Source organism: Aythya ferina (genome assembly GCF_964211825.1).
Source record: "Aythya ferina genome assembly, chromosome: 6".
NCBI lineage: Eukaryota > Metazoa > Chordata > Aves > Anseriformes > Anatidae > Aythya > Aythya ferina.
In genome coordinates this window covers 26,469,624-26,481,907 of record NC_140303.1, presented here as the reverse complement: position 1 = coordinate 26,481,907, position 12,284 = coordinate 26,469,624, and the positions used below count along the sequence as shown (strand labels likewise).

The window sequence follows — 12,284 nt, the reverse complement described above, 5'->3', positions numbered from 1 at the left end:
AAATTACCTTGCTAATTGTTGTCACTGTCTTCTAGACAGGGTAGGTTTTTTGAGAAGGAGTGATTATTGCTCATCTTCCTGCCCAAGTTCAGGGAAATTGGAGATAATGTTGACTCTTGAAGCAGGAGAGTAGGTGGCAACTGAATAGACATTCCCACTTCAGCTTTGGAGGATAACAGCAGCAGGGATGATGCTGAGACAAACCCTTTGCCATGGGATTAGGGCTTGCTCCATGCCTGCTCATACAGCTGTTCGTATCTGAGTAAAGGATCGAGCTAAGCTGCATGTGTAAACATACACATGGCTGTTGCAAAGTCAACCTTGATATGCGCACTGTCTATTGAACACAGCAATAATCTTTGACATATATGTGGGCATTTGTGTCTAAATCTGCCTCCTCCATCTTGCCCTAGAGGCTTCTGTGCACACCGTGTTTCTGGGGGCTCACAGATTTTCCCCTGCAGGATTCCTAATTGTCTGGAATATGAGCGGACACCTCCACCCCCTGCACTCAGCCCAGTGTAAGAGCACTGTAATTTCAACTCTAATACCTAGGCATGGGTTTGAACAGGTCTCTGTGTGTGAGAAGTTTTTCTCACATACCCCAGAATGTAGCTGCAAATAACTTACTAATGAGGCAGCCCTAGGTGCTTTTAAGACTTAGGTTTTCCTGCTCTGCTGTTGAGGCTTTCTCTTTGATCCTACCCATTAACACTTTGCATTTAGATGGTGCTGTGACACCGACAGGGAGGGACTTTCTGCACAAGTAACGGTCTCTGCAGTGCCTTGCAGACTTCAGCTGTCGGCTGAGCCTGGCAGGATGGGTTTTCTCTCTGTTCCTTTCTGAATAAAGAGCCTTGGCATGGGTCCTGGGTATTGCAGCAGTTGACTCCTGATCCCTCGCGTGGGACACCCACATTGCATGTGCTTCCTCTGAGTGCTGTATTGTTTTCAGCACTGCAACTGCCCTACAGCCTTCAAATACATTTCTCCCATCGGATCTGCCATCTTGGTAAAATTAAATTTATTGATTTCTTGTTCATATACTTCTCCCTCCTCCCATCCTATAGTTCTCAGGCTTGTGAGATCAAGCTGAAAAATGTTTTGTCTCTGATGCCATCTATTGCTGTCCTGTTGGAAAACTTGACTGTAGTAGGGGACTTAAATCAAAAGCCTGTGTGACAGTTTCTGCTACTTGAGCAGCTTCAAGAGTCACACAAATAAGAACAATGGCACCCAGCTAAAGTAGTTTTTTGTTATGAATTGGAATATTTGCCAAGTAGAGCCATGCAAAAGTTTAAAACAATGTCTGTCAATGAGACTGGTGTACTTTGGCTTATGTAATTCTCTAGGTGGTTTTGTTTGGTTCGTTTATTTGGTGTTTTGTATCGCAAAGAAATTGGAGGTACCTTCAGCATTATAACAACAACAACAACAACAACAAAGTGACATAGATTGCAGAAAGTATTTTATTCCATATTTAACAGCTCTTCTTTGAACAATACAAATTGTGAACTTGTTGCTGAGACTTGAACTGAAATCATGGTGGCTCCAAGTTGTTGAAGATACTTTACAGTGACCGCCCTGCTTGTATCACAATGGTAATGAAAATAGCAGCTTACAATGTCTGGGGCTGCATTGCTACTCACTGATGTGTGTTCTCCCCATCCTGCATGGCCATGCTGTGTGGAAAACATGGCAACAGCACTGATACTTCAATGATAATGCCATGAAAACAGTGAAAATGTTGTGCAGGGCTTTCCTGACAAGTGGAGCTGCAAGCTCAGGAGTGCTGTGCCTAGCCCAACAGAGGTGGCAACAGAAATGCGCAGCTAGGTCTTGGTGTACTTTAAAGGAACTGAATAAAAAAAAATATTCTTTAAAAAGTGGGAATTCCCATTTGTTTTAAAGCATGAGAAAGACCTAGGGCCATTCCTATTCTAATGAAGATGCCCTCTGAAGAAAAAAAATAGTTGTTTTCAGAAACTATCTGTATTTTATATGGTTAAATCTAAGTGCCTTAACTGGTTTAATCATTAACAGAAATCGGTATAGTTATCAGCATGGCAGGTGAGTTAAACGAACTGCTCTCCATCTCAGCATTTTCTAAAGTGGTTGCAGGTTATGCAGACAAGGACATTTTCTGTTGCCTATGTGACTTCTACAATCAATGGTATAGGCCACACCTGCAGGATTCATATAAATTTCTGTCACTGACATCATTAATTCTCCTTGCTGAATGATGTAAAACCTTCCTTGCTATGGGTAACTTCTGTTGCACTTCTAAGGATGCTCCTGGAGGAGGAACGCTTTGACTCAGAAACCCACCAAACTGTACAAGATCCCAAGTGGACTCTAAATGCTTCACTGGGAAGTCCTGATCTTCCCAGCTACCACAGCTTTAGCTCACACTTGCACATCAGTCTGCATGTGAGAGAGTCTGGGGGGCAGAAAGGGCTAAGGAGTGAAGCAGGGCTGTATGTAGTGAATATTCAGAGATGAAATCTTGTGGCAGGACTTGAAATGGTGCAGCTTGCTTAGGCCTTGAAGAGAGAAGGCTTTTCTGCCTTGTGGTGTGGAAAAGGGATGAGTGGTCACTAAAGAAGGTTAGTGCTTAGAAGACTGATTGTGCTCAGGTGTTTGTGGTGTGTTAATGCCCTGCTGCTGGAGTTTGAGCTAGCCCTGGTGTGCTGATGGCCCTAAGGAGGCATCACAGAGGTCTGTACCAAGCCTTGTTTTCTGCAGATAGTTGTGAAATGACCCTTTTTATCCCTAGGCATAAAAAGGTAAATGGCTGTACTTAAACACAGCTGGGGTGAGGCTTGGGAAATGGGCAGTAGATCAGAAGAGAGAGAATAAAGCAACCAGAGGGAAACTAAATGCTAGATCTCTATAGGATGCTTGCTTATAATTCTGCCATGCTCAGGCCTGATATATGGTTTGTTTCTCAATTCTGTTTCAGTTCCAGCAGTAAACAGTAAGGTTGGAGAAGATGTGACTGAGATGCCTCTGCTCAGCCTGCCTGCTCAATGCTGTTCTGATATTTCAGCTTCTTCAGGGAAAGATTCAGCCTCTTATCAAGTACAATATACCTAGTCTGTGGGTGTGTGTCCAAATCCAGCCTTCCCCTACCCTCTCTTGGGAAGAGAGCTGATGGAGGAAATCCATTTTCCTGTGTTGTGTGAAATACTCAGCGGTAAAATAGAAAAGGTTCTGCTGGCCTCAGCTGCTAACCTGCCCAACAGATTGAGATCTGATCCAGACAGTGTTGCTTACAACCAGTTGGTTCTGAGATTTCTGCTACCTGGAATATTTTATTTCCTGAGAGGCACTAGACTGGTGCTGAGCTCTTTGGAAGTGCCCCTGCGAATCCCTCTGTGGTGACCTGGAGACATTTCTTCTGTGTCTTCTCCAGCACGCTTCCTCCTGTGTGCACCTCGAGAGTCCCTCAAACATCTGAGTTCTTCAGTGGCAAAGGAGCGGTGAGTGGGCATCATCCTTACAGGGATATGGGTATTGTGGGGGCACGGGGACCTGCTGGCTGAGACCCTTGGTCTTGAGAGTGGAAGGTGCTTTTCTGCAGCAGGGCTGGGTTATCCAAGGGTGATCCAGTGAGAGGGGTGGCTGCTCCAGCAGTTGCTTCCCCTTTCCCAGGGCAGAGGTAACAAAAAATGAGCAACCAAGGTGTGAGAGCAGTCCTGTTTTACAGTGGGGCTCTGCCTAGGTGGAACATTTCTCCTTAAACAATGTTTCTCCTTAAGCAGGCTGCTAGTCCTAGGGCTGTTACGTGATTGCAGAGGAATGAGGAGCTGGTGAGGCTTCAAATAGGTGAACAGGAGAAGAAAGGAAAGTGCCCAAATGGCAAATATCTGCCTTTCTGTCTATCTCTGCCTGTCTGTGCTTGAAATCTTGATAGCTGGGCTTAGGGAATAATGTTTAACACAGCTGCTGGAGTACAAACAAGCATTCCTCACGGTGTTCCTTTGGGGACAACAATTATTGTCCCAAATCACAAATACTGCAGCTAGAGCAGAGAAATAAAATCATTTGAATAGCTGCATCAGCAGCTGAGCTGGGAGCAGGACCTCGGCTTTTCCAACTCCTTTTGGCCTCTCCACCCCTGGGACCGCAAGGGGTAAGCCACGAAGGCGTACCTGCAGCAACACGCAGCTGCACCGAGCCTTTCCAAAACCCCTGAACAGCAACCAGGGAAGGAGGGGGGAAAAAAAAAAGGGTGTGGGGGTGTGTTTCCTTTCAACCACAGGAGCTATTGCTCTCGATCCCCGACCACCTGCCCAGCTGACAGCCCCGGCACCGCGGCTGCTCGCCCGGGGGGCGGAATGGCAGCGGCGCAAGCTGGCGATGCGCAGCAGTAGGGCTGGGGGAGGAAACCCAGCACCAGCCCCCGGCTTGGGCTGCCCGGGGGGAGCCGCAGGCTCGGGAGGTGCCGGCAGGGGAGCGGTGGGTGCCGTGCCGAGCCGTGCCGGGTTATCAGCGCCGAGAGGGGCAGGTCGGAACAATAGCGGGCGGAGGGAGGGGACGAAGGGAGAGAGGGGGGCGGCGGCGGCGGGGACTCACTCGGCGGGGACTCAGCACCCCGCCCCGGGCAGCCCAGCCCAGCCCAGCCCCGGGGCAGCCGCCCCGCAGGCACCGCGGCTGGGATGAGCCGGGCGGCGCTCGGCTGGGCTCGCTGCTAAACGCGCCTCCATCCCTCTTCTCCTCCCTCCTCTCTTCCCTCCCTCTTTTTTTTTTTTTTTTTTTTTTTTTTTTCTCTCCTCTCTCTCTCTCTCCCGGCTCTCCTCCTCCTCCCTAACTCACTGGATATTACCAGCCGCCGGGCTCGCCGCCTCCTCTCCCCCAGCCATGAATCCCAGCGAAGGGGCGGCGGAGGAAGGCGCTGTCCCCGACTCCGAGGTGGATGCTTTCTTCCGAACAGGTAAGGGGAGCCCAGGGGAAGGGGAAGGGGCTGGGGCACCGCCGGGCCCTGCCTGGGATGCGGGGCTGGCGGCGGCAGCGCGGGCACCGCAGGCAGCGGAGCCGAAGGAAGGGAGAGGTGAAGCGGGAGGAGAGCCGGGGGTCCCCGCCTGCCTCCTGGCTTTGTCCCCCGCAGCCCCCTGGGCTCGCTTCCCCGGCTCCCCTCCCCTCCGTGTCCCCGGGAAGATGCTGCCGCGGAGCCGCCGCACGGGGCTGCCCTCCTACCGCCGGCCACGTCGGGAGGGGACCGGCCGGGCCCCCGCCCCCGGCAGCCCCAAAAACCCTACAGGGATGCTCGGCGTGTCCCCCGCTAATCCCCTCCCCGGGGGACCCTGCGGGTCGCGGAGCCGGCTGCCCGCCCTATGCCCTGCCTGGGCTTCGAGGGTCGTCGGACTCCGGCGGAGTGGGGGCTTCATTAATCGCTCCTTCGTTAATTAAATTCTGCGGGCAGCGGGGATATGCTGGGGCTCCCCCTGCGCCACCCGCCCGAGAGGTGCTGTTCCCTGGGGGCCCTCGGCTTTGCACAGGCTCAGCATCTCAGCTGAAACTACTTGCGGTCCCTCCCCCTCCCCCGAAGGAATCAGAGTCTCAAGAAAGTATTACGGGCTTCTTGGTAGATATTTAATTAAAAATTGTAAAGGATTAAATGCTTGTTTCATAAGGGGATTGACCCTTTTGGGCTGGGATTGCCACTTATTGCCACAGCTGTTTGTCAAGACCTTGCTTTTCAGCTGTCTTCCTCCTTCTACCTGCTCATTAGCTATACAGAGTGCTTTGAGCTCCGGTTACAAAAAAACAACTATGTAATCACCAAAACTTTAAGTAGTTAAATCCTGAAGGCTGCAGCGGTTCCTGCCATGGTAGACTGCACCCCATTTATGTGAAAACCCTTTGATCTAGAGGATAACTATAATAAGGTCTGGCTGTGTGTATCTTGTGATCCACAAGCCATTAAGGCATAGGATACTTGCCTGTTGATAGCTTACCAGGTTATAAGCTCATTTCCCAAGCTGCCTCAATATTAGCATTTGTAGGCAAAAGAAGATTTCTTTAAAGAAAAGAAAAAAACGCACACACGAAACAAAAATCACGACAATTTTCCTTTTAGACACACATCACTAAAGGTTCTCCCCACCTTTTCTCCTCTCCCCTCCTTCCTCCAAAACTAAATCATTTCCCTGTGGCACTGCCTTCTGAGCGTAAGCACATTAGCAGAATTGAATCTGGAGAGAGTCAAGTCTGTCTAGCTTTTATGAAAAAATAATAAAAAATCTTAAATGAGGAAAAAGCATAGAGAAGCACTATGTTCTTCTCCCACTCTGTCTTCTTCCCTGGCTATTTCACCTGTAGAACCAGAAATACACTGCTGCCTGTTTCAACTTCTTGATGCTTCTGTTCCCCAAGGAAACAAAATCACAGAAATGTAGGCTTGGAAGGGATGCTCAGGCCACAGCCGTGTGCTGAAGCATGTGTACACACGCAGGCCATCCCTAGTGGTTGGCTCATCTGCCTCAAAGCTTCATTGAAGGAGATCAGAAAATTCTTGTTTCTGCACTGTTAATGTAGCATTTTGTGTCCAAAAATATGACATGGAAAAATATTAGTAATTCATGTTGATTGCCAGCTGTTATAATGACCGGGAGACATCACTGAGGAATGGGGAGAAAGCAAACGATAGCAGGCATGACTCACGTGAAATTGCAATGTTGGTTTTCTGCGATGTTTGCGTGCTGCTTGCTTCTTGGCGCTGTGACTGCCTGAAGCTGTTGCTGGTCTCACTGGATGGCAGAGAGACCAGCACATGTGGGACTTTGGGGCTTCTGCTCCTCTTCTTCTCCATCAGTCCCAGTCTTGCCTGAGTGAGGGCTGTGAGATGGGGTCTGGTTTGTAGTAGCTGTGGAGACCTGCATAGGCTTAGCATTTCTTTTCTCTTGGTATTAGCTTTTTGTTTTTATTTCTCCTGTCCTGGCTTGTATTCCGGATTTGTAAAGCCATAAAGCCATAACCATTGTGGCTTTCATGCTCTTGAATGGTCACACACAAAAAAAAAAAAAAAAAAAAAGAATCCGTGTGGCTTAAAGATTAGCTGCTCCAATAGCATGAGCATACACCAGGCTGCCTAAACCCATCCTGAATTCACAGCTACTGCATGGAAAAGCATGAATTCATTATTCTCAGTGAAAAGATGGAGTCCAAACAACTAATATCTCACTCGGAGGCTTTTAGCAAGCAGACGGGCTCTGCACTGAGCCGGGAGGATCGATAGGCTGCTCCCTGGTACCAGCAGAGGAGGCTGATGCTGGGAATGGCGCCGTGCACGGAGCAGCTCCGCCGGCAGCACCCAAACACTGGACATAGCGGTCCCTTTTCAGTGAGAACCATTGAGACAGCAGGTCTCTGAGCTGGAGCTGGGAAGTAAAACCAAGGGAATTAACACGAGGTGGTAAAGGAGGGCCTGTTCTGGAGAGTACGCAGATGAGAACTAGGAAGGACTTTTCAGAAAAGAGTGGATTTAACACCTGTGTGGTTGGTGCTGGAATTCATCCCTGGAGGCACGCAGGACTGGGACTATTCTAGTTTTCACCATCAGATGTGTGCAGAGTAATTCTGTCTTTTAGAGAATCATTTCCATGTAATTGGGATAAAAATCACCTTGCAGAGGGAAGGGACTTCAAGGGCAGAAATGACCATTGCAATCTCCAGCTCTGATTTGTGAGATAACAGGCTGCTGAATCAAGGCAGTAATTTCTGCAGAGTCTATCACTGCTGTTTGAGCTTATGTTTGAGTGAGAAACCAAATTTGTGCCTAGGTATACCTTATTAAGTTCCTCATGTCTATTTCAGTGACAGGTAATAAAATACAAGCAAGTTCTGTAGAGCTCTTAGCAGTCTATATTAAAAGTGTACTGAGACTTTTACATTGCATGGAACCGAAGCCAAATACCTGTTGTTTGAAACATAAAATGAGTCTCTTTGTAAAGTGTACAAACGACAGATCTCCCTCAGATACAGGCACAGAGGGAAAGCTTTGTCTTTGTGCCTAAATTGCAGGAATTTCTGCAGCGTGTTTTGGAAGCAGAGGTAAAACAAATGAGAAAATCCTTTACCAAAATATTAAATATTTATAGAGGTCATTGACAGAACAGTTTAGCAAACTACTGATTACTGGGAAGGTTAATCATCAATACTTCTTATCCACTAGTGGAACGGTTTTCTAAATTATTTTTCTGGCACTTAACATTGATTATATCTGATATGAAGATGCCGAATTTGTCAGAGATAATTCCTGTGGGTAAGTTGAAAATTGATATTATTCCATCTCCTTTGACTACGATGAATTATTCTGTTTGCTTTCGGCTCTCCACCAGCCGCTCAGACTTCCAGCATTGTTCATTTGTGCACAAGTGACTGGCAGCTCCGCTACTAAATAACTTTAAAATGATTGGCAGTGGCCAGGTTGTTTGATCAATAGATGTGCTTGAAATGATGTCTACGGAGAAGTGCTCCTCGAGGTTGATGGAATCAAGTGTCTCCTCGTAGAGCGGATAAATTGATTCAATCTAGTTGTCACAGGGAGTGAGGTGTTTGCATGACGCATGACTTCCTCACCTTGAGACTTCATAATTTATAAGGTCCAGTCCAGTAATGCATGCTGATAAAGGAGGCTTTGCCATAGGAAAGGCTGTCAGGTTCTATGGACCACGTGGAAAGCGCCCATGCTCTTGATGGTGATGCTGTTAATTAAAATCCATACTGCTCTCTGGGGGCTTTGACCTCTGACCCTGTCAGGAATATGAGGTTTGTTCCTTTCTTTCCTTATTATCTAATGTAGGCATTGTTTCATGTGACTGATGTGGGAGAGAAAGCTGGTTATGTCACTCCATGTGAGGACCCAGATGCTCCTAAGTCTCTGTCACCACACAGTCCAGTGCATGGGGTGGGCCATATGGATCTGCCCTGCTCTTCCCTGGGACCCTGAGAGGGAGCTCTGCTGGACTGGGAATATGGCATGGACATATGACAAAGGACACACCAGTGGATCCAGAGATTTTGGCAGCAGTAACTGTCATCTTCCCCCTCTGGCCCTGCAGGTGCTGTTCAGAAATGAGGCAGAACCTACTGATTTGTGAGGTCTTGTGACAGAAGGGGAAGGATCTCTGCTGTCTGGTCCTAGAAAGGAGTAATTTAAATTAGTGATTTAGTTCAGAAAAGGTATTTGAAGGAAAATTTCTTTCCCAACTCCTTCCTTTTTCGTCACTCAGAAGTATGAACAGGGCAACAGGGGTGACACCTGTTGGTTGTTAATAATGTGCTTCTGCTGGATGAGCTTGCATTGTGTTACAGGCCAGTAGGAAGGTATTTGTTCTGTCTGATATTAATCAAATTAAGAGGAACAGAGTTACTTCCAGAGGCAAAGGCTTGTTGCATCTAGCTTCTGGTCAGAGCTGCTAGGTACTGAAGTCACAATCCTTGCTTTCCATAACAGGGTGAAGTAGGGCAAGTAAGCTCATAGTGCAGACGCCAGTGAAGTTCACAGGTGATGTGATGAGGTTTCATACATCACCTGTGATGTTACTGAAGGGGTGGGGAAAGCCCCTCTGGGGCCTTCACTGCCTTCACTGGGTTTGGGGGCAAAGATCACAAAGAAGGAAAGTGCTACCCCAAAATCTTTCCATCAAAGAGGAGCTCCACACAACTCTCCTAGTGCTCACGTAACTCTCCTAGTGCTCCGTTTTGCATCCAGCATAGGTGGCCACTTATGTTTTGGGGTGATGGGCTCCATGGATACAAGCAAGCATCCCACTGGGCCATGAAAATATATCTACTGTTCTTCCCCCAAAACCCCTATATTGTGTCAAGTCCCATAATAAGGTGCTAGAGAAACAGGGGGGCTTAGAAATGGGAGCAATTTTGTTTTTTTTGCAGGTTCCCGCCCACTCCAAGCACACCCCCCTCTGTGTTTAGAGCCCCTTGAGGAATCCTCTGGCTGGGCAGGTGTTCTGGACCCCTTGAAGATTTGGGATGAAGTATTTTGTTGTTTCAGCTGCTGTGACCTTATGGTCCCTAGGAAGTTTGATTATGGACGTAAAGCAGCTTTATAGCTCCGTGGCGACCTGTACCATACAGTACCCAGTGGTATTTGTAAGTACTTCGTAGTTGCATCAAAGAAAATACTTATAGAGTATTAGACCTTATAAACCCACAGCGCTGTGTGTTTTATGGCTGGAACTTAAAGTAAGTCATGAAACAAGTTAGAGGTATTTATGCTTTTGTTTGATTTGGATTGGTGTCCTGCTTTTAATATTTCTTTAGATAAACAACTCCCGTTTTACAGGCTTTTATGGCACACATGCCCTGTGTTTAACTAAAGGGACTCTGCCATTTGGGGAATTTTGCCTAGCCACTCAGAGAATAACAGCGAATATTATGATATATGTGTTGCAAAAGAAAGCAGGATACAAAAAGAGAAGGCAAACAGATAAGTCAAATATGATTGTCTGAATAGAGAGCCCTAGGATGTAGAGGGCTGTAAGAAAGAAGCCATAATATTGTGATTTTTTTTTTTTCCCCACTCAGTTCTGGGAAAGACTGTGTTGTTACTGTCACACTTATTCAGAAGACTTCTGAGGAATTGTTTGGGAATTTTCACTGATGTAACCAAAACCAGCACTTGGTCCTGGCACTGCAAAAGCAGCCATAAATCTAGGTTCAAGTCAGTCACCTGTGCAAGATGTGGATTGCAGCATGTTGAAGTAAGGTTTCATGTTTTGCAGGCTAAGGATGGAGTGATATTTCAGCAAAATATTTGGTTTTCTTTTTTTTGTTTGTTTTGTTTCATGTCTGTTTCAGAAAGCCTGGTGTTTGAAATTCAGGACAAGGACTTTTCTCTGTTTTAAGTCATTGCAAACGTTATGTATGTGACTGCTGGAATAACATCTATTTCAGTCACTTTGCATTTATTTTGTTTAGCACAATTCAGTTAAGGTTGGAAATGGTATATTCAAATTACATACATTTAGTGCTGAAGTTGGAAATAGCAGGTAAAAAGATTGAAGTTTAAATAATTCCTGTTCCCTACTCAGGGGCTTAGGAAATATTGAAAAGTGGAAACAGAACTATAAAAATTGATTTGTATTTGCTCGCTTTCATTAACCAGTGCCTAGAATAAATTGTGTCTTATTGGGGTTCTTTCTCCCTAAACAACATGTGTGGCTTTGCTACTAAACCTAGGGCTGCCTTCTGTTTCTTCAAAAATTACACTGTATAATGGCTGGGAACATATAAGTACATAGGCCTAATTTGTCACACTCCCACTTCAAGGCAACAAATTGCCTTTAAAACTAAAAATGAAATTCTCTTTTTGTAACCTTAATTATCTGAACCAGCATTTCAGTCTCACTGATGGAACAAAACTACCATAATTAGGCAGACTTCAGTTTTTAGCGTAAGGTCACATCATGCTTTGCTGAGAATAATAAGAGGAAATGATCTTCAATTTAACATCGCGGTGACTGGCAGACCAGCTGCTCTGGTCATTTCTGTTAGTGAAGTGGCCTTGGGAAAAAGGGCGAGTGAGTGCTGTTTGTGAGAGAAATTAAATTAACCTCATGGCGTAATTGGTACCCATGCAGAGACTTAGTGGAGTTTTCAGATTTTTTAAACCCTTTTGTACGTGTGTGCAATAAGCTGTGCTGAAGAGGCAGAAGATAAGGCATATATTGAAAATAAAAATCGATAAAAGGAAAGATTTCCCTCTCGGAAGTTGCTCTCCTCTGGGGACGGTGAGCCTGCCTTGGCAAGGGGAGCACTGGGAAAAGCAGCAGAGGTGGTGTGTCCCGGTGCAGCCACGATATGAAGGATGGAGGCTGGTCCAGGCTGGTTTATTACCTGAAATTAGAATAGATGCTGCAAAGAGGGCTTTGTGAAGGTTCCCTGCTAATGCCGACACTGCTGCGTGGTTCACGACTCCCGGGGTGTACCCTGGTGCTCCTGCTGTTGTAATCGCAACTGGCAGCCTAGGCTGGAGCAGCATTGTCAGCTGGAAACAATAGTGGCTGATTCTTGTTTGTCAGCTGGGACAATAGCCCCGCTGATGGGCTGCGGTGGAAGAGAGCCGGCCCCCTTTGTATGGCAGTGCAGGCATGGCAGATGGCTAATTGGACATGATAAACCACGGGGGCAATGGGGAAGAAAAAGGAGATCTGCAGGGATTATCGGCTTGTGTCTCCCATGTTTAAAATATATAAACAAAGAAGAGTATTTTAAATATGCTTTTCATCAGCTTTTTTTTTTTTTTTTTTTTTTCTATG

General features: G+C 46.6%; 1 protein-coding gene across 3 annotated transcripts in view; it reads left to right on the top strand.

Moving 5' to 3' along the window:
* Window positions 1–2,235: 2,235 nt before the first annotated feature.
* KALRN (kalirin RhoGEF kinase) overlaps window positions 2,236–12,284 on the top strand; it is a 496,625-nt gene continuing 486,576 nt past the window's right edge. For 2 of the 3 annotated variants that reach the window (XM_084524615.1, XM_084524616.1), the window contains exons 1-3: window positions 2,236–2,265; window positions 2,963–3,482; window positions 4,832–4,936. In XM_084524615.1, coding sequence (XP_084380741.1) covers window positions 4,864–4,936 — 73 coding nt within the window. In that variant the 5' untranslated portion in view covers window positions 2,236–2,265; window positions 2,963–3,482; window positions 4,832–4,863. The remainder of the gene's footprint in view (window positions 2,266–2,962; window positions 3,483–4,831; window positions 4,937–12,284) is intronic. The other variant, XM_084524614.1, reaches the window with a different exon arrangement.